The sequence below is a fragment of the Pseudorasbora parva genome, chromosome 10, assembly GCF_024679245.1.
Source record: "Pseudorasbora parva isolate DD20220531a chromosome 10, ASM2467924v1, whole genome shotgun sequence".
Taxonomy (NCBI): Eukaryota; Metazoa; Chordata; class Actinopteri; order Cypriniformes; family Gobionidae; genus Pseudorasbora; species Pseudorasbora parva.
The window spans coordinates 20,765,968-20,788,760 of record NC_090181.1 but is presented as its reverse complement, the minus strand read 5'-3'; the positions used below and the strand labels follow the sequence as shown (position 1 = coordinate 20,788,760).

Below are 22,793 nucleotides of genomic sequence, written 5' to 3'. Positions count from 1 at the left end.
CACGGCAGATAAGGCAGACAGTAGCCCAGTTCAGGTCTCTGTGCTTGTGCAGCAGGTGTCGAGGCAGCAGGTGCCCTGACGGGGCGTCACCTGTCATCCAGAAGTCCGTTTGTGTGGTGCAGGTGTGCTGTGGGCTTTCTGCAGCCCTGGGTGGAACCATGTTCCTCGCAATGGCCAGTCAGTCCTTTAGGTCTCCTGCCTAGGAAGATGGACTGCATCTTGACACTTTTATGTCCTATGCTGACTAGGAACTTTTCAGAGGGTGCCTCGCATTGTGGCCAGGCTGGGTGCCTTCTGGTGATCCACTTTGGTTTCTCTGTTTCAAAGTTCAAAGTCATTGGGGTTTTGAGAATCCCTTCAGAGGCGGCCTTGTGTTCGTTTAAGGCCTTCTTTCTCAAATCACATGCATGACATAGTGTGGGGCTTGGCAGTATTGCCTACAAGATGACTAACTGGTGTTGGAGGAGAAGGTTCTTGAAGCTGGTGTAAGGTTAGGCAGAGGGCTTGGTCTCCTCCCCCCCTTTGCGTTTGTGTGCAGGGCTGGAGGAGCTTGCGCTGCTGATGTGAAGTTCAGGAGAGTACGTCTTTCTTTTGAGGATTCATTTGCAGTTGGTGATCAGCAGTCCAGGTTGCTCTCTCAGTACGATGCCCGAGGCTGGACCCGGTGTGATGATGTCTGGTGATGGCTGGCCTCTGATTGTCTGGAGGCACAGGAGCATGATCACGGCCGCGTTTCTTAGGCATTTCCAGATCTGTTGCATGGCCTCAGTAGTGAAGTGGATGCCTCTGTCTGAGTTGATTCTCAGTGGCAATCTTGACAGGAAAAAGATGTGATTCATCAGGTGGTATGCCGTGGTCTGGGCGGTGTCGTTGGGTGCTGGTTGACACTCCACCCACTTGGTAAACTGGCACACCACTGTGAGAAAGTACTTTTTGCCTTTTGTGGACCTGGGCAGGGGTTCTACCCGGTCGATTTGTAGGTTTGACCATGGGAACGTGGTCCCTCTGTGTTGCAGTGGGGCTCTGTGGCTCGGGTTTGCTGGTTGGAACTGGCAGCGAACTAGCCCTTCTCTAACATACTCTGCTGCATCTTGATGCATCCCAGGCCCATATGCCACCTGTTTCAGTGTGTCATACGTGGCTCTGGTGCCGTGGTGTCCAGCACATGGTGTGTTGTGGGCGTACATTAGCATCACCCCCCTTTGCGACCGTGGCACTACAAGCTGTGGCGCTGTGTTGCCATCGGGTGCACACCAGAGAATGTTGTCCATAATACGCATCATGTGTCTGGAGTTATGTAGATGCTTGTGGCTAGAGTCATCAATGAGCTCAGAGTCAGTGATAGGGTGGTTGGAGGGGTCTGAGAGGTGGTCAAGAATTGTCTTTATTGCAGTGTCAGAGGTTTGCATATCCGCAATATCGTTGTTGGAAATTTGCGGAGTTAGCGGTAGCAGCTGCAAGGCCGGCATTGTAGCCGGTGTCGATCGCTTGCTGTGGGATAGCCCTGCAACAATGTGGCTGGATGTGGGGTTCGGGGGTGCCCACATGTCGCCGTGTGTTGTGTTTTTACTGATTGTATTGCACAGTGGTAGACTTTTTGTTGAGTTGTCTGCCCACAGTGCAGGGATACTGTTCGTTGTGACAATGTCATTCAGCTGTAGGTCATTCATGACCTGGGGGCAGAAGGCATCAGAGTCTTTGGATAGCTGAAATGTGCAAAGTAGCGAACTTGAACTTGGCTTTGGGGCTGAGGCTGTGTTGTCACAGTGTGCCGCAGGGGGTCCCGTGGCCTTTGTGACCTGGCAGTTTGGCTCTGTGGGAGTTCCCGTGACCTCTGTGACTTGACAGTCTTGCTCAGACGGTGTGTGTGTCTGAAGGGGCAGAGGGTCACGCACTTGAGCCCAGACTTTCAGCTGTTTGAAGTCCAGTACGGGTTCGAAGCGGTCCAGCAGGTCTTTTCCGATGAGAAACGGATAAGTGTTCATAGGGGAGATATAGACTGGGTGTATCAGCCTCATAGGTCCAATTGTCAGGTGGATGGAAGCTACGTGCTTGAGCTGGATGTCGTTTTGGCTATACGACTGCACATTTAGCTTACAAGTGTGAAGGTTAAGGGTGCGATTTTTCCTCTGTGCTTCAAATCTGAGTCTTTCAAACAGTTGGGCGGATATAAGCGTGAGGTCGGAGCCAGTGTCAACTAGGGCTTCGAGCTTAAATTCCCTTTCCATAGTGATAGTCAGATAGAGTTTTCGAGCCATCCCCTTCTCGATTAGGTTTCCCAGGAGTCTTGGTGTGGGGACCTGTGTGTTGCTTGATAAGCCGTCTGGATATGTGTCAAGTGTCTCATTATGCGTGCAAACAATCAAAACAGCGCTTTTTGGTACATTGGGCTGCGCCATGATACTGTCTTGATTAGAGGCTGTTGCTGTCAGCTGTCGTGTGGGTGTGCTGCTGACATGTGGGGGTGCAACAGTTAGTACACTAGTCCGTGGTTGGGGAACAGTGTTCAGGGTGGATGATTCAGTTGCAGGAAGGGCGGGAAGGTTGATTTCAGGTATTATGTCTAGTCGTGCTGTACCTGGTCCGTCCTTCTTGTCTTCCTTGTGAGGTTTCTGTCGGAGGAACTCTTTCAGGATCTTTATGAGCTCTGTAACTTCAGAAGCAGCTACACTTTCTTTTCCAGACGTGGGTTCAGGTCTGGGCCTACCATTGTCCCGACGAGAGTGGCCTCTTCGCTGGCTTTCTGGGCGAGGCGGGTCCCAGGATCCTTCAGAGCGATCGCTCTGGTACCGTGGACGGTCGCCATTATGACCACGCTGCCCTCTGCTGGCTTGGAGTGGTTTGGACTCTCTGTTGACGGGTCGGTAACTGTGGTTCTGTTTGGCGCCCTCTAGGGTTAGCTCTGGGTGGTGCACAGAGACAGGGCAGATGGTGGGCTGTTTTACAGTCTTTTCAGAAATGGTTTTCTGTTTGACGTAAGCTTTGTGAGCCAAGTCTCTTAACTGTTGCGTGCCCATGCTGCGCGGGCACGCCAGCACCCCCAGGTGGTAACTGATGGTAGGGTGCAGGTTTCGGAGGAAAAGAGTTTTGAAGTTGATGTCCTCCTCCATGCCTGGGTCGTTACGTGCCCCGAAGTAGGCACGTCGCAGTCTGTTATAAAAGTTCTGTGAGGTCTCACGTCGAGCTTGCTTGAGGTCCATGGCAGTGATGAACCCCTGGTCTGACTCGGGATCGGAGTACTCACGAATTAGAGCTTGTCGTAGATGCCAGTAGTCCGCTTTGATGGCCTCTGGTTGTCGATCCAGAAAGCTGCGTACGTCACGATTAGACGTGGCCCTGAGCAGGTACAGTCTGTCCCAGTTGTTCGCGTGAGCGACAGTTTGCAAGTAAAAGTCTATGTCTTTTAAGTATGCGTGGACGTCGTGTCCTCCTGCCGGGTCTGGGCTGAAAGTAGGAATATTTCTGGCCAGCTTGTCAAGGTTCTTTGAAGCTTCGTGGCTGTTGACCTTGACTTCCTGGAAGGGCGTCCTTTCCTTTGCTGCTGACGGGGATTCGTGGAGACTGGCGGGTGATCTTTTAAACAGGGGGCTGTCGTCCCCCCTCGTAGCTCTTGCTTCGTGGCTAAAATGTGCGGAGTAACTGGTCAGGGGAAACTGTGTGTTGTGTGTTTCCCCCTTCCGGTAACGTTGCACTATATATGATTGTCTCAGTTCTCTTTGCACCATGTCAAGTTCATTTTTGAGCTCGTGTCTTTGCTGGACGAGCTCGTCGATCTCGGCTTGTGCCGACTGCAAATGTTTTGCATAGACTTTAGCTTTAATGTCTCTGTCTTTAAGTTCATCAGTGGCTCTCTCCAGGAGGAATTCGCCACGCCGAAGCTTTTCGTCGAGGTGTTTCCTGGCGTCTTTCTCTGACTGTACTCGTCGGTCGGTGTCACGACGGAGCTCCTTCAGGGTCTTTTGAAGCCTTTCTATTTCTTGTCTTTGTTCTTTGTCTGTTTCGTCGTCTTTCTCTGTGTCTAGAAGCTGATCTAGACGAAGCTGGGTGAGGGCTTGGTCTCTCTGGGCCTCCTTGGCTTGAAGCTTTAGCGTTGCTGCCTCCTGTTCCAGGTTGTCGTAGCTCCCTTCGCTTAGCCGTGCCTGTGCGATGAGGACGTGGGCGAGGCTTCCGAGGATCTTGGCCACTTCCTTGTTGGAGTAGCTGTGCGTGGGGTCGTGTGTCATCAGCTGGTCTAGCTCGGTGTCCAGTTGCTCCTGGCTTGGCTGGCCCAGACTTCCTTGACTGGTGGCCGTTAGCGCTTCCAGCCATGTCGTTAGGCGATCCCACGGGACGGCGGAACTGGGGGCACGGAACATTACTGCGGACGAAAGAAACACAGCACACACACACACACACAGAGAGAGAGCCAATGCAAGCTTGTTCTAAGCTAACGAGCTATCGTACGGATAGCTGGGAATTTTGGCTAACTGATCTAGACAGTTAGATAATTAGACAATTCAGACAATTAGGTGGGCGGTAGCCCTGGGGGGTCACTTGGTGAACTGCTGCTCGGTCGTCCCGGGACTATTTAATTCTCCTTGGGGTCTCTTGGTGAACTGAAAGAAACACAATCGTGATAGTCCAACAGTGAGGATAGGAAAGAGCACAGTGGAAACAAACACAAGATGAATTGGTCTGTAATGAAAGGAATGTCAGCGTGCGCGCCGGGAGTGTTAGGGAAAATTAATAGGCTTAATGCTCAAGATATACTAAAATTCGGCTTGTACTATGGGTTATCCCATTTAGCTCATCCGGGGTGGATTGAGGTCGCTTAAGTGGAAGATTAAATATCAAGAGCAATTTAGAAAAAGGCAAAAGTTTCTGTCAAGTAATGATAAACAAAAGCACTTTTGATACTGTTTGTAATTACCAGACTGAGCTTTATTCCCACTGGTAGGGGAAAAGAAAAACTTTTGCAGAGAGAAAAAAAAATAAATAAATAAATAAAATAAAATAAAAATAAAATAATAATAATAATTTTTAATTAAAAAAATTAATTAAAATTAAAAATTAAAATTAAAAATTAAAAATTAAAATAAAATTATAAATAAAAAAAAAAAAAAAAAAAATAAATAAAAAAAAAATTAGAAGCTCAACTTAATTCAAATTAAATTCAAAGCAAGTTTAAATGAAATTTAAATAAGCCTGTAAGGAAAATCAAATAAAAGAAAGCCAATCAAAAATCTTATCCTATAATGATTAATCTCTAAGTGGGAGTTATCCAAATAACAGAATTAATCAGACAGGGAGTAGGGATTTAGTGTTGTGCTGACTTAACAGGGTATAACCACACGGTGGCGTCCTTCCTTCCAATTGGACTGTGTGACTTAAACCTAATTTCACTTTGAGTTAGAGGAAGTTATGTTTCTTTTTAAACTTCAAATTCGAATAAGGGTGTTTAATCAGCGAGAAAGGAGATTTGGTTGTTGCTAGAAAAATTGTATAAATGAAACTGTGTACAACAGTAAGCAATAAACAATTTATAGGCTCAAACTTATTTTGTTAAGGCAGAATCACATAACGGAGAGTGAAACTATCCGAATTTATCCACACGATGGCGCTATTGCGCCCGCCCTAGACTAGAGTTAGTTAGGCGGAAATGCTCACCAGATGGTTTTGTCTGGTTCTAGAGTCGCCCTCTGGCGGTTTGCAAGCGGCGTTGCAATTCTTGAGTCGCCCTCTGGCGGTTTGCAAGCGGCGTTGCAATTTCTTGAGTCGCCCTCTGGCGGTTTGCAAGCGGCGTTGCAATTTCTGAGTCGCCCTGGCGTTTTGCACTTTACTGGCTTTTGCAGATCATTTAAAAATGACTGCACTTTATGTGCACGAGCAACGAAACGGGTGACAAACAGGAATTTATCTTCTGCCTATTCACGCATTTTACATGGACTCCAATAGACATTTATCAATATGGCTGACGGTTTTCAGCATCTCTGATTCAAATGTTTTAGGTCTCAGGTCTTTGGTTAGCTAAGCCAGACTTAAACCAGGAGTTATCGTTTATCTTAACGATATAATAATTATTCTGAGGCCCCTTATATTGTACAGGAGAGTCTCGTCCTGTCCCAATCTTCCGCACAGATAGAAACTTTTTGTAGTTCAGATCAAGCGGGATAACGCAACGTACGTGTCTACAGACATCATCAAAATCTCATTATTTTGATGGAACACATAATATATTGCTCGAGTCAAATGTATGGGTTTCCTACAATACATTTGTTTGGAAATCACGCGGATAAAACCTATTGCGCCTACGGCTGCAGGGGGTTTCGGAGATCACGCGGATTTTCGTACCGTTCATATTTTTATTAATATAATCCGGCTACTTCAACATTTCTCAGCATCTGTTTATGCTTGGGTTCGCCTTGCGCGTACCGTTCAATTCACAAAACAACACCAAAACAAAACGAAACAAAAACGCGCGTGCAGGTTATTAATACCTCAAAAATACACAATGAATAGAATATGAATATCATTCACACATACACAAACGTTTGAAACTTGCCCGCATTCTCCACCAAATACATGTAACAACAACGACTCATGAGTTTAATGTCTCGGGGAATAATTAACTCAAAAGGGATTTAATATTCAATATTCATGAATTTATGAATATAATTTGCCAGTTGTTCATTACGTATTAAAATTTTCCGATAGGGAAAATTGTTTAATTAAATACAAGTAACCCTTTATGGAATTGCTTGAACTTATCCTACTAAGTTTGTCCTGCAAATTAGTTATAGACTTTTCAAATCAATTCTCAATAAAGGGATTACTGCTTTACGAGCGCATAAGAAACATTAACTTTACTGATCAGGATAAGTTCAATATTTCAAATGGTCATACAGTTTACTTTACTAACATAGTAGCATAAGCAGTTAGGTAACGTTTAGATCGCAAGTTTCATTGACTTTGTGTATGTGGCAGAATAACAGATTCAACTCATTAAATGTCTTTCGGAGGTTTAATAAACACAGACTAAAAATAACACTACAATTCACACAGAAAGTACATACTAAATATGCAACAAGAGAGTAGAAGTATAGATATTAACGAAAGAATACATAAAAGAGAATAATGAATAGACTGAAGTTAGAGAGAGATAAAAGAGAGAGAGAGAGACAAAGAGAGTGAGGGGGAGAGAGAGACAAAGAGAGTGGGGGGGGGGTAAGCAAGGCATGCTTTCCTTCAGTTCAACCAAATACGACCTTCACGGAGTTAATTTATCCCAACGGGAGAATAACACACCCTCTTTACAGCAGTAAGAAATAGAATACTTGCATTCTTTTTGGTTTCGTTTTGGCTTCTCGCTTGTGTGCGTATGTGTCTCTGCGTGTTCAAATGTCCTGCATGTCCGGCGGTCCTTTCCGAGGTTGGGAGGGAAGCGGCTGTTTGCTTTAGCGATGCTTCGTGTTCTTGAAGATCGGATTGTAGAAGAGAAGATTTTTGGAAGAGATGAGGCCTGCTTGGAGGGCCTGCATTGGTGGCCTGGCTCAAGGGCCAGCCACGATGACGTGTTGGTTCAGCCAGCGAGAGAAGAGAGAGAAGTAAGAGAACAAGAAGAAGAGGAGGAGGGCATCCGAGGTCCTCCTTTTATGGTCTGGCCGTAGTCCCACCCTCCAGGGTTAGACTTAACCAATGAGAGTGTTGGGATTTCCCGGCGGGAAATTCCTCAGCAGACTTTATTGCTCTTTGTTTGAAGGTTCGACTCAGTGGGTCTCTGAGTCTTCATACTATAATTAATGCAACAAACACACACTGCATTTTCTGAATAAGTGATATACCTGGAAGTGTAAGTCGTGAAGTGAGCATTAATTTGATAGGAGACATGACATATATGAGGTTATCTGAACTAGTACTTTGTTAAGACACAGACAAAAAGATGCAAAATACCATACAGAAGAAACATTTTACAAAACAATTATGTGTTTACATATAATGTCCTGGGGTGCATGTTCATTTATAGATGGTTTGTCTATAATTTGAGGCAAAAGCTCTGTGTCTCTGTGTCAAAAGCTCTGTGGCCACATTCTTTCCGGCCATAAAAGATCTTATCAGATGGTTTCCAGGGTGACTGAAGAATCTCCCTCTGTTGTGTTGGGGGGGAAGGTATGCTAGTGAGCACAACTTTCAAAACATATTTGTTAAATGTAACTGGAGATTGTGTGTTTGATTCGCCTGAGTCGCTACACAATGGTGTGTTATTGTGAAAGTACTTCATCATGCAATCAAAAGTAAAAGCATCCATTGACCGAGATGCCCAGTTGTAATTTCCTGTTGTAATTTAGTGCAGAATTCTGCTTGATTGCAGACTGATTCAGTTGTTTTCACACCCTCAAATCCATTCGTGTGTATTGCTATCTGTCAAACGCTCTGTCAGTTTCTCCAGTGTGTTGGCCTTAGTCTAAAAACATTTAAACATGTAGTTAAATAGGGCTATATGACCAAACCACATACTAAAATTGTTCTCTAACTTTGTGAAAGACAGATTGAGTATTTGAATGTGTCTGCTGACTCTCTCTTCGAGACAGAGCGCAAGAGGAAAAGAAAGAGCGCTGCAGGAGATTTTTGCATGACTCTGTTCCTGCAGAGAGCAGCTGTCGTGCTGAGAGACACCTGGAGAGAGAAAAGACACCCTCAACGACAGCGCTGTTATCGTCAAGGAGACAAGAGCACGGGGGCCGCGCGGACAAACTCAATGTCCCTTCAGACATGTGATCCTGACAAAACAACACACTTATGAGCAGATCAATGCGTAGGGAGAGGGAATGAAGGCGTGATTGAGAGAGGAAAGAGTTCATGCAAATGATGTTGGGAGGAATGAAAAACATGATTTTACAAGCACTGTCCTAAATGTTTTCTCCTTCAAGAATATACGTCAAATAGAAAAAGGAGTCACAATTCCATTTTTAACCCTAACCTCAAAGAACTTTTGCCTCTGTATCGTCATCTGTAATTGAAAAATCACATTTAGATTTATGAATCTGAAAATTTGTTTTTAACACTGATTTATTTATATTTATGTACACACACAATAATGTTAATTTTTACACCAAAGAACTTGTGTAAATACAAAGCAGTATACATCACCATGTTCTGATATAGTTAAACATTTTCTAAGTGTTATAATTTGCCCAGGCAGAGACTAAACTCATATGTAATTGTACTGACATTTTAAAATCAAATACAAATTGTTTAGTTTTACACCAGATACAATTAAGTCATATATGCTAGTGAGCCAAAATCAAAGTGACTGTATTTCAAATGCATGTTTAGTACTTAATTCAGTCAAGCATAACTGTATACACACATATAGCTGCAGGCATACAACTGTGAATGTGTTTCATTTCAGTTTACTATACAGTCAACTTGCCACCAATGGTTTACTAAAATCTTAAGTGCCATATGTGGTATAAAGAAATGGAGAATGATCTTTATTTGCTCTGCTGAAGCTGGCAATCATATCCACAACCGTTCTCACATACACTGTGTTCATGTTCATCTGGGTTTTCCAGCCTAGGCACAATCTGTTTGCCCATGTAAGATTTGCGTGAATACAGAAAATGCTAATGTACATGTGACATAAGGTTTTGATCACTGATGCTCCTCGTTCGTCCCCTAAGAAGAGAAGTGGTGAAGAGACTTCAGAATGCCCTGCCAGCTGTACGATTAGTCAGACATTTCCTTGACATGGATTTAAAGCTTTGAAAGCCCTGTGAGGACTGTGGAATTATGAGTCAAGGCCTGCAAGTGAGACAAAACGTGTTATCTGTTTTAACAGCTTACTGCTGATAGAGAGTGAAGACTCGCACAGCTACTAAGTAACAAATAACATGAATCTGTGACTTAACTTCTCTGTGTGCTCCTGTGTGAATGCGAGCAAGCCAGCATGATTCCTAACACTGTTTCATGACTTGTTTTAATGCCAGCATGTCTCTCACTGAGAACCGCTGATACCACAATGCATCCAATGCACTTAAAAGTGACTTTCAATTTGGTCCACTATCAAAGAGGTCTACAAATAAATGCTTTCTATTAGTATTCACATTCTTCTTAATGTCAGTTGGTGGTGCAGGCACAAGGAAGTACATGATTTTACATCTTACCATTTTCTCATGGGCTCCATAAGGCCATTATGCACCTAAGCGTTTTTAGCCAGCTGAAAACGCTAGGCGCTCTGCTGAAAAGGCTTAGCTGTGAGCACTTTGTCATTGACTATATAGGGTCCTGTTATGCCCCTTTTACCAATTCTTTATTTTGTTTCTGGGATGTACTAGAATTAGTTTTCATGCTTGATTGTTCAAAAAACAAATGATATTCCACATATTTTACATTATTGCCGAACCTCTCTTCCCAGTCTGTCTTAAATGATCTGTATAGTGCCTGTTTCGATAATTGTATTGTGATTGGCGCTTACAACTTAAAACTTAAAACATGTCTTGGAAATGTCACACCCCTTCCCATAACTGTGACTTTCATCTGCTCAGGTGTACAAATTAATGATAGCGTTGATTCTGCCATACTAATTCAGACACTGAAAAGTTTAACGAGCAAGAGGATCACACCGATTTTACAAGATGTTTAAGAGTGGTAAGAAGAATTAGTGAACAGTCTTAAGAAAGCGAGAGCTTACAAAAAACTGGAGCTCCATAACAAAACATGACATCAACACTGTAAAGTTAGCTTGCAGGCTAGCGGATCCAAATAGCTTTGCTTTTTGTTTACATAGTAGCAACAACATAAAATGTATAATTATAAAAGTTAATAGAAAAGACAGCAACAGATAATACAAAATACTTGTGATCCATAAACAACTCTTCATTGGAAGCTATTCATTGGAAATACATTTTAACCACTGGTTTCTTATTTCGTCCCCCATAGGAAGGCCACACAAAGGGGTTTGGAATCCGGAATGGAAAAAAACAGCATCTATTCGGTATGGCAAAGAAACATTACTAAACCAGTTCTTCTTCATCTTCTATATCTCAGCTTTGCTAGGCCTCATCCCCCTTGTTTTACATATTCCAAAGAAAGTGATTATTTAAATGGGTGACATTGTGACTTCACAAGATCCAGAAGATGTCCCAACGAGCCATTTGCTGTAGTTCTTGAAAAGTGTTCTTTTAAAGAAAATATCTCCCTTTGAAGTGGACTTTGAGCTTTGCAACCTTGCAAATCTTTTTTTATGCTAAAACAGGATCAATACACACTAACTAAAGTTGAAAAAGTTAAAAACATACTAGGACCCTTTAAAATAGCACGGTAAGAAATACCAGTCAGTAAGCAGCATACAAATTACTGGAAGCAGATGACAGCAGAAGCCAGATATACATTTACAAATAGCCATGCCTTCTTTATTCTATTGCCTAAGCTTATCTGAGGCATTTGAGTGGAAATAAAATATAAATAATTTATTTAGATACATTTTTTTACCAGTTTGAATTGGAATGGCATCCTTAACTCCAATCCCCACACTCCATCTTGCATGTTTATAAAACTTCTTAGTGCTGTATTTCCTTGATAAATGTAGGAATCATCAGAGTTTTGTCCTATTACCTTGTCAACTTTGCTGCCTAATGTCAACTCCTCTAACCATTTATGCACTGCCAATGCAAAACAATCTAACAATCCATTACAAAAAAAGGACACTATATGAGCAATATATATGTTACTTAATGTCTAATTGAACACATTTTGAGAACAACGTTGATGACACTAGCTTGAAATCTGAATGAATTAAACAAAGCAACAAAATTAAAACATCAATTAGATGTATAAAAGCATGGCACCCACAGAGCTTTTTGTTCAGCGTTGCGTGAACTGTCAGCATGGCGCATGGAAACCCGTGGCCCGAGGGCTCGGAATCACAATGCTGCAACCTCTTGAGTTAATTAAAACAGCCATTCTGCCACAGCAAAGATTCAATCTCTTACTCTTTTCAACCTGCACCGTATCGTTAGTACCAATGTAAGGGCGAGAGGTGTCCCTGAGGCTCCTAACATCTCGCATATCTCCTCCTTTTTTTCTGTAAAGGACTTATTTGTCCTTTTGTGGTGCTGCTTCGGCATTAACTGGTATGCAACTTTCTTTCTTCATGAATTATTAAGACACTGAGCCCCAGAGAAAAGACACATGGATTTGCCATCTGCTCTAAAAGAAGGAAAATGAATTCTAAGACCCAAATAAGGTTTGCATATAGCCAAAAACAGATACAGTGTTTTAATGTTGCGTAAGCGGGAGGGGGATGTTTTCACAATTACAGCGTACCGTCTGTGACTTAACAAGATCATATTTGTTAACGGGCAAAAGCATCAGGGCACATGCGGCTAATCTGGATAAGTCATGCATAACCCTGTTTTGAATTAAGATTCTAGAGAAATTAAACGATACAACCAAGAAAATAAACATGACAGTTACTGCAGTCATTATGCAGCGTCGCCGATACTTCTAAAGTGCAAATGCAAAACTGTGATGAAAAGACAATTACAGATGAATTCAGACTTGAGCTAGTGGAGTAATTAATTCACTCCTTTGCTGCAAGAAAGCAGCTGCCAAGTATCTTAACTGAACTGTGAATACAATATAACCTTTCGCAAAAGGCCACAGATATGACATTTCTTGTAACTCAAACGGATCTCAATGTAAAAAATAAATAAATAAATAAATCTTTGTTGAGGATAGCCTTGTAGCCAGAATTTCTGGTCAACTCTGATACAAAAAGAGACTGTCTAAAGCCAACAGCTGCGGTTTGTTTTGTTTTTATATGCCGTTTTTAGGTTGAGGCTTTATCTGAAATAGATTTTACTAAAAAAAATAGGCCATCTGAGGCTAGGGTTGGGTACCGAAACCCTATACAACCGGTATGTACCAGACCGAATCAGAACGCAGATTTCGGTTCCTCATTTCGGTGCCATCAAACATGCTTTCGCGCTTTGGCTGGCTTGAGCCAGAGACAGACACGCTCAGCGCTCGTCACATATCACCATGATTCAGTGTTTTCAACCACATCATGGTTTCAGACATTTAAATGCATATAAGCAGCAAAAACACACATTGGGAGTGGCAATAACAATCCTTTCTGAGAGTTATAATTTGACTGTTTTATTCATATCACACACATTTTATCAGTTACTGTAGTTTACTCTATTCTTCTCTGAGTTCATCGGTCAATTTCTTTCATGTATTTCGCTAGACGAGGATGAATTTACATGATGTAAATCCGAAAGATCCGATTCTCTGAGGTGCAAACTAACATGGAGGCGCCCATCGCACATTTTAGATCAACTAACATGATCATTATGACAAAACACATTCCCTTACACATATTTGAAAATCAAATGACATTGGTAACTAGTTTGTGAATATTATGAATAAAAAAGAAAAATACTAAGTAAACCGATACTGCTGAGCTCTGAGCTGTCATACAGCGCTTTTGCGGCTGCTGTGTGTCATGTGATGTGAGAAGCACAAATGCCATGGAAACAATACGGCGATGCGTTCTAAGGCAGAGAATGGTCATATTAATGAAAAATAATGCTGAACTGAAGCTGGTTTGTAGCAGACCAAGACTAAATACTACTTTGCTGTTATTAGTGCTGTAATATATCTTGTATTATTTAGTGTTAAATTAGGCCTATTGTAGTTGGGTTCGGTGACATTAGCTTTTATTGTGAATTTAGGTAAATTGTGTTTTGTATCTATTTATATATTTAAGTCTACTTTAAACTTTTAATAAATAGTTTAATTTAAAGAATAAAAAAGCCGTTATTTAATGTCATCCACCATCGTTTTGTGGCTCTTTTTTACAAAAGTATCGGTTCAGGGACCGTTATCGTTTTAAAAGTATACCGGTTTGGGTCCGGAATTGACAAAAAACCCAACCCTATCTGAGGCTGAGACTACATTGAAAATTGATTTGACCTTGACCTACAGATCTCATTCTGATGAATAATTATGAATTCACTGCGCTTTTGAAAAGATATACGCACCTCTAGAGATTGCAGGTATCCTTCCTGTGGGTCGCAAAGAAGCGAGGAGATGCGATGATTATTCCTCATGCAGCGGATGTTGGTGTCCCTCCACAGGGGGAAGATCTGTCGGATCACTGTCATCCGGCCCAGAGCGCTGTGGACAAGCTCCATGATCTCTGTGTCACTGACCTCCTACACTCAGAGAGAGAGAGAGAGAGAGAGAGAGAGAGAGAGAGAGAGAGAGAGAGAGAGAGAGAGAGAGAGAGAGAGAGAGAGAGAGAGAGAGAGAGAGAGAGAGAGAGAGAGAGAGAGAGAGATGAAATGTATTTTCGTATTCACAATGGTATAGTGTGAAGACTGGCATATACTGGCTGCACTGAGGACTTTCCCCTTTCCCTGCAAATAGAGTACATTGCTTTGGCCCAATAGCATTAAATATCCCTGCTGATGTTTCTGATAAAGAAAAATCAGAAGATCCCTGGTGTTATAGCTGACCATCTAGGGTGGTTGCTCATGCTGAATCGGATTCAAAGATGATGGCCATGCTTGCCCGGGCAGCCATGTGCATCGGACTCCAGTAAACCCTCTACCTTGTCCTGAGTGCTGGTGATTGATGATTGGTTCCTGGGTGTGGCGCGGTTCACAGCTTTCTCCCGGAAGTGCATAATTAGGAGGCACAGACGTTTTAGAAGGCACTTCTAGAAGGGACTTTTGTACTGCCCAAATCCACTTCACAGCCTCCTCTACTCTCATTACCTAGGATGGTGGGGCTGCCAGGAGATTCCCCAGGTGTAGCATGCAATTGTACCCACAAAGTGCTGCCACCTTGCAAACTAGCCACATGTCCCGTCCAAGGTCTGTAAGCCTCTGCCCTGCATGAGATGGCCATCCTGCAAATCCATCTGGACACAGGTAGTTCTGATCTGACAAAGTATGCTTTCGCATCACGTAAGGTGGCCTATTTGGCAATAGTCAAGTCAAGTCAAATTTATTTATATAGCGTTTTTACAATGTTGATTGTTTCAAAGCAGCTTCACAGTCTTAACCCGTTAGGCGGCAGAGGTTTTTTCCTAAAATGTTAAATTTTGACATCTTAATTTCAAAAGGCTATATCTTAAAAGAGATAAAAGATAGAAACTTTCTGTTAATTAGAGAAATATTAAGGATGACCCAAAGTTTATATAGGGATTAAGTTTATGTAGGGATACATTGTCCCATCTAATTTGCATATGACGTCATAATTTGGTGGCAATCTTGGATTATAGAATTTTCAATGAAAGCCACGCTTAAATGACAAAATGCAGCACTTCTTTCCCCAAACATGTCCCTCACCTTCTGTATGCTATATTGCACAATACTGAATGTTCTGGTAAATAGTATAGGAATATTCGAAACATCGGAGTCATCACGCTGGAGACGGGTTTATTGAGGAGGACTTGTTGATGAGGCAAATTCAGTGGAGACACTAATTGACATGTTCTCAGCAGACACTTCAATACTGTGGAGTACTTTGTCCAGCAGTCCGAAAGCAGACTGAGGTCAGTAAGCACATCTTGGTTTAGTGTGATACCACCGCCACCAGGCTGCTGTGGGCTGGTCCCTAGTCTTATTGTCGCTGAGGGCGTCCCCGTGCGCCTTCTACACCTGCTCCAGTGCGACCAGAGATGTCAATCCGGCTGCTTTGCTGAACCCCTGCAAGAAGGTGACACAGCAAAGCCGTTCCTCAGGCTGCCGATAAACACTCTAAGCTGCCTGATACGGGTGGCCCAGAGATGGAGGGAGCTGGTGCTGGTTATGGTTATTATCACGCCATCATTCTAAATTGGTCTTTTTTCATGCTTTAGAAAAATGTCTTATTAATATAAAATTAAACACAAGGTCTACTGCTTAATATTTTTTTTGTGGAAACAGTGGCACTGTTCCCAAAATTCTCTGATGAATAGAAAGCAAAAAAAAAAAAAAAAAAAAAAAACAGCATTTGTTTGAAATGTAAATCTTTCGTAACATATTATAAATATCTTTACCATCACTTTTGAGCAATTTAATGAATTATTGCTTAAAAAGTATTAACTTCTTTTTAAAAATGCTTTGCTTTTTTAATGTTAGTGTTTCTTACATTTATTGAATATAGAATTGTTACATAGGTTTTAATTCTTTCGGATGACAAAATGTCCTCTAAAGTGTGCACTGTTTGTTTATGGGCAGGTTATTGAGTCAGGCGCTTCACAGCATCTTTCGTCTACGAGTGAAACACAGTTCGAAGTTCACCGGCAGAGCATGAGACCACCTCAGGCATGAGAACCAGCGCTGATATGGTGGAAAGGAATAACAGACTACACGGTTGATTGCACTTGAGTCATTTTTAAATGTTTAATTTTCACTTCTTACATGCTTGTTACATGAGTTTAAATGTAGGTAATATTGTATGTTAAAACAGTATAAAATATGCTGTACTGCTGCTACTCATCGACAATAAAGGCCAATGCCATGTATACCTGTGGACTATTAGAGGTTAAGGTTTAGAGGAAATAAAAAGTTAATATTACCCATACTATAAAAGTTAATTGTTTTACTTACATTTACATTGATTCATAAAGTGTTTCATAAAGCTATTCTGCGTCCTCCTGCACCTCATTACACATACACTCACACATACATACATGCACACACACACACACACACACACACACACAGATCAAGCATAACATTGCCTAATATTCTGTTGGCCAAACTTTTTCTGCCAAAACAGCCCTGACACATAGTGGATGGACAACATGGACTCCACTAGACCCCTGAAGGCATGCTGTGGTAACTGGGACCAATATGTTAGCAGCAGATCCTTTATGTCCTGTAAGTTGTGAGGTAGGGCCTCCATGGCATGTACTTATTTGTTCAGCACATCCCACAGATCCTCGATAGGATTGAGATCTGGGGAATTCGGAGGTCAAGTCAACACCTCAAACTCGTTAGGCTCATCAAACCATTACTGAACCAATTTTGCTTTGTGACAGGGCTCCCCATACGCAACAAACTGCGATGCACTGTGTATCCTGTTCTATCAGAAACTTCTTGAGACAATTTGAACTACAGTAGCTCGTCTGTTTCATCAGACCAAAATATTCAGCTTTTGCTCCCTGAGCATCACTGAGCCTTGGCCTGTTCCTTCTTTGGACCACTTCTGATAGAAACTGACTTTAGAAACCCAAGTGCAGTTTCTTTATTGATTCAAACTTAACAAAACTCAATCATTAACATAAAACAAAAACTTGACAAAAACCAAACAAAGGACTAAACTTGACATTAACTTTCCTTTACATAACCAAACACTCGCCAACAGCAGATATACACATTCATATAAATCAATAAGAGACAAAGACTACGGCAAACATGAGGGCTTAAAGGGTTACTTCAGCGATTAGCATATGGCTTTGTATCAGTAAAAAACCCTGGAGTATATTCAAATGATTGTGCTTTCCCCCATCGTATCCCCCTGAGACAAGAGATTTATGCATTTTTTTTCTGGAAAAATTCCTCCTATGATGCAAATTGACGATATTTGCATCATGGGAGGAATGTTTGGCCAAAGGCTAAAGACTACAGCCAGCAGAGGAAGCCATTTCCTCATGTTTTGAACCCGAGCATGGGGGATGGAGATCACACACTCACAGCTCAGTTGGCAGCTACAGTCTTCGAAACGGAGCTATGGTGAGCAATGTAAGACTTTTAACTTCTCAAATTAATTTCAATGAATGTTAAGCTTGCAAAGGCATGAACTGAAACGCACCAGACTGAACTCGCGTTGTGAATGTATGCCACGAGTGTAGTCGCGATTACCTCAGCTCTCATCATGAGAGCTCATCAGCTCATTTAACTGACTCCTGCAGTTAGTGCTCAGTGCTGTCACTCACTCATTATATTGAACAGACACGTTCAGTTTTTATTTGTAGTTACTTCTCCAACTCAGTCAGAGTAATCCAGTAGCGGTGGCTTTGGGAATGGCCTTACAGGGCAGCAAAGCATTCTGGGAATTGTAGTCTTTCATCCCCATGAGACAAAAATACATTTTCTGTCTTTTCTCAGTCTAAAAGGCACCAAATTCAAAAATAATTTCACATTTCTACTACATTAATGACCCAGTTTAAATACAGATTCATCTTCCCAGCGCTGAAGTACCCCTTTAAATACACAAGGGCTAAACCAATGACAACATGACACAGGAACACGAGGCAGGAACCCATGAGGGCATATAGTCACATGACAAGGGAACACATGACAAAACCAGGAAGTGCATGACAGAACATGACAGTGAACATGATAAACTTAAATAACATGAACCTACACCAAAACACCCTGTGACAGTGTAACATTGAAGTTAACGGCTATTTTTGTAGTAAATCTTTTCAGGCTTTGCACTTTGCAGACAGTCCCTTCAGACTCACAGAGATCATTTTATATTAACGCAAATATCTTTGCTAGAAAATGCAAAAGTTTGAGAGAACAAAAATATCTCTGTATCTGTAAGAAACAACATAGGAGATATAAATTAGCTTTTGACACACTGCAGTATGTTTGGGTCTTACAGTGACTTTGATCTTACAAAACATTGCTCTATAATCTTGGCAGCAGTATAACAGTTGGCATATGGACAAAAAAAAAAGTATAGCTGGAGAATACCCAGAGATCACAGTGCTGAGATGACTCACATGAATGCTGGGAGTTCATAAGTAACCTCCAAACACATTCATCAGAACAGCCCAACATACAAATGATCTCTGATACTAGTCCCAGGTGAAGGTATTAATTATTCATGACAATAAAACTTTTTACTGATCAACTGATCAAGGTGACATTAAGCACCTTCTGATGTCACTGTCTGTAATTAAATCACCGCAGATGTTTAAATCTCTGAACACGCTGCATGAAATCTGTCATTTAATTAAACTTCAGGCATTTGTGACATTGAGAGAATGTTTTGACATCTAATAAAGGTCAGAGCCCCGGAATATAGCTTAAGACACACCTGTACATGAGCTTGGGCTTAAGGAAAGCACAGTTAATATTTCCCTGCTCAATATTTCATTTAAATTATTTCCAGTAAAATTGTTTATTTGGCATCATTTGTATTAAACTTGACTGTGTTTCAAATACTGATAAACCAAATCCAGCTTAAATGAACAAACTATACGATCTGCTATGAGTCATGACCTTGATGAATGAAAACCGTAGAGGCTCATTTCTGTTCATTTCTGCCGTTGTGTTGACCTTTATGTCCGCTTTGTGTTGAGGCACAAGCAAATTAGTCAGCTTCAATTCAGGATAAGAGACAAACAGAAGCATCAAAGCGATGTTACTCAGTGAACATCGAAACCTCTCTTGCTCAACCCTTGAGAGAAAGAGAGAGAGAGAGAGAGAGAGAGAGAGAGAGAGAGAGAGAGAGAGAGAGAGAGAGAGAGAGAGAGAGAGAGAGAGAGAGAGAGAGAGAGAGAGAGAGAGAGAGAGATGTGGGCAACACCTGAATAATAGATATTCTTATTTGAGCTATATATTTCACACGCCTTGTTCCTTGGTGACTTTTCTTCATAGGAAATTGACATCATCTGGTCACCCCTCATGCTGTTCCAAACCTGTATGTCGTAAATGAATGGTGACCACATGTTTTTTAAAGCTAGTGAATGATGACTTTTGTACACATTAGGTTCACAAGGCTAGAAATACATCATACTAGACTTAATTGGACTATGCTTATATAATGCATTCTTGTGTTTTTTTGTGCTTAACAGCTCCCTAAAAAGGAGCAAAAGTTTTTATTTGATATGATTGTCAGAGGTGCTCTCTTCTATACACCGAAAGTGGATGGGGAATCCACTTTCGGTATACAGTACAGAAGAGTGTACCTCTGACAATCATATAAAATACAAATGTAGGTATCAAATACCTACATCCAAAGTTGTTATATGTATTCTTGATACATGACTCCTCCATGTGAATGGTTTTCAAACTCACATTTGTTTGGCCAGTAGTGTAGAGGGAGACAGAGTGCTTTTGGATAAGCTTGTAGTGTGCTGTAAAATTTCAAACTCGAGTATGACAATGTCATATTGTCAGCTACTCCCATAGAAACAAACTAAAAGCAAAGTTTTCTTTCTCTCTCTCTCTGACATTGTCTGATTCTTTTTCGTTTTATGTAGAGATTTCTGTTGGTGTCAACACATCAAACAGCATCAGATTTTTTATGCCATCCACTGCACTTCACTCTTATTGGGCCAGACTCTCTGTGCTCAGCTCTTATTGGCTTATATAGGGCCAGACTCTCATGAGGTCTTGCTTCCATCCAGCTCTCAGTCAGCAGAGCGAGGGAGAGAGCAGAATAAGGAGAGCAAAATTGTGGCTCTGAGTCGTGCCAGTGCAATAATCCACTGTCAGCTTTAGTCTAGCATGGTGACAGCATATTACATACTGAATGAGAGATGTGCCACATATCAAACACTGTAAGTTGAAATTGGATATGACGACAGAAGACTGAACTGGGCTGTTTTCTGTATTTGACTGCCAACTGCTTTGAGGTTGATGTCTCTTTTCAGAAACAGATAAGAATGAATTATGAAACTCATTATGAATATGTGCTTACCTCATTGGCGTACACCCAGTGACTATCTTTGGATGCTAGATTCGTTTCCACTGCCTGGAGAAAACAAAAAGACAAAAGAAGAGATGAAAATAAACAACTATCTTCTTGGTCTGCATACAAAGTTATAAGCTCAAGCATGGCGTAAAGAGAGCCAAGAACACTCTTTTAAAAAAGTTTGCTTCATTTGCAACTTTTCAGAACACATTCTGTACACTTCTAATACATTATAATTTCTGCTTCTGGTAACAAACTTACAAAAAGTAAATTTGTGAATATTTGTGAAAAAGCTGTCAAAAGTTCATGTCTCACCTATGTGTGCACACACAGTCATAATAATTAAAAAAAAAACGTAATTAGTGATTATTTTGAGTCTCTAATTAATGTAGTGTAACACACACTATTCTTTATGAGGGTTTCTGTCACTTATAATTCCTTGCCGATACGAAATAGAGAACAGAGAGTCACAAATTGGGCTGATGGAAACGATTTACATTACATCTGTCAAACACTTAAAAAATATGTTGGATTTACTTCATTTTTTTATGTCAACAGGTTCCACAGAACTGGTTAATATGTTGAATTGAATTAACGTTGTTTATTTAAGTAAACTTAAGTTGTTGTTGTTGTTTTTTATGAAAGGTTATTTCAATGCCATTTAGTTGAATCAGGTTAACATTCTTAATTTTTTCCAAAACTATTAAGTTTAATTATTCTAAAATGAATATCAAACAAAAAACCACAACAAGTAATCCAGTTTAATTACAAATTTACAAATGTTATCTAACCAGAAAATATTTTAACAAAATCTTACTGGCTAGCCATACAATGGTTTTGTTACATCCATGGAATCCCCAAAATAGTTTTTTTTTTATTATTATTATTAAAACAACTTTAACACAAACTTTTAAATGCCAACATAACAGACCATTACACTTTAAATCATCTCTCAATTTTCTCTTCTTGTTAAAAGTGCATAAAATAGCACTTTATTTAAACATTTACTCTCTGAATTCTGCCCCATTGCGAAGCATGATGGGTAGTGAAAGTCCTGTTTGTTTGGGTTACTTGATTTAAACATGTTATTTAAAAATAAAAACATCAATTTATATCAAAGAGTAACGGTTTTAAGTCAATATAACAAGAAGCAGTTACATTTGAACCAGAAACCTAATATCATACAATGAGTGAAGAATGGTTAATCACAATCTGGTTAATTCCCCAAAAACGAGAATTCTGTTCTGTTTATGTTTAATTACTATTATTTATATTTTATACTAGATATTTTTGATGAACCCTAAGAGCTTTTTGTCCCTCTATTGACAGCTATGCAATTCCCACTTTCAAGCAGAAAGGTAGCAAAGACATCATAAGCCCCGTTTCCACCAAAATTACCCGGAACAATTTGTACCAGGAACTTTTTACAGGAACTTTTCTCCCCCCCAGACCTGCAGCTGTCTGCGTTTCGACCGCGATCTAAAGTTCCGAGAAGATTAGGCAAATTAGTCTGGTGATGTAGGACTGCACGCGACTTGCTCCTCCAAATCAGTGAAGCACAGTAATCATTTTTGTGTGTACCGATTGAAAGGTTTAGTGGACTATTTACATGAGACGTTATCTAAACCGATCTGGTGTTTACATGTGATGACTTTCAATCGCAATCATTTTGTCACATGCAGTTTGTCTGCCGCATCAAAAATGTCGCCGCTGTTTTCTCCAGCAGCTGGAGTGTGTTAACTGTAGCCATAGCAACTCTTAACGGCCACCAGGACTAATACAGTATTATTTATAGCTATTTATTTGTTGTAAAGTGTAATAATCATCTCAAAAAAAAAAAATCTTCTGTCAGGCGCAGTTAAAGTAAAAACTGCCTGGGGCAATATACGCTGTGTCATTACTCCAACATTATCTTCATAACTTACGAAATAAAAAGTTTACCCCTCAGAAAAATTAACTTTCCTCTTGTCAACATGAGCGCGGCGCGCGCCGTCACGACATGTAAGGACACACACTTAAAAGTAATCGGTCAGGTCGTTTACATGGTGAAAAAAAATGAATAACGAGTATGGAAGAGATTCAAGCTGTGCTGCTTTTGCTGGTTATGTATAGGTTTACTAAGAGGTAATTAACAACGACAGAAAAGAGCACTAATATGCATATTC

At 41.0% G+C, this 22,793-nt stretch overlaps 1 protein-coding gene across 4 annotated transcripts in view; it reads right to left on the bottom strand.

Moving 5' to 3' along the window:
- The window catches only part of grid1a (glutamate receptor, ionotropic, delta 1a), a 386,141-nt gene that overhangs the window by 55,023 nt on the left and 308,325 nt on the right, over positions 1-22,793 (bottom strand). For all 4 annotated transcript variants that reach the window (XM_067455445.1, XM_067455446.1, XM_067455443.1 and 1 more), the window contains exons 5-6: positions 20,635-20,688; positions 14,025-14,198 (exon numbers count right to left, since the gene is read on the bottom strand). In XM_067455445.1, the coding sequence (XP_067311546.1) occupies positions 14,025-14,198; positions 20,635-20,688 (228 nt within the window). The remainder of the gene's footprint in view (positions 1-14,024; positions 14,199-20,634; positions 20,689-22,793) is intronic.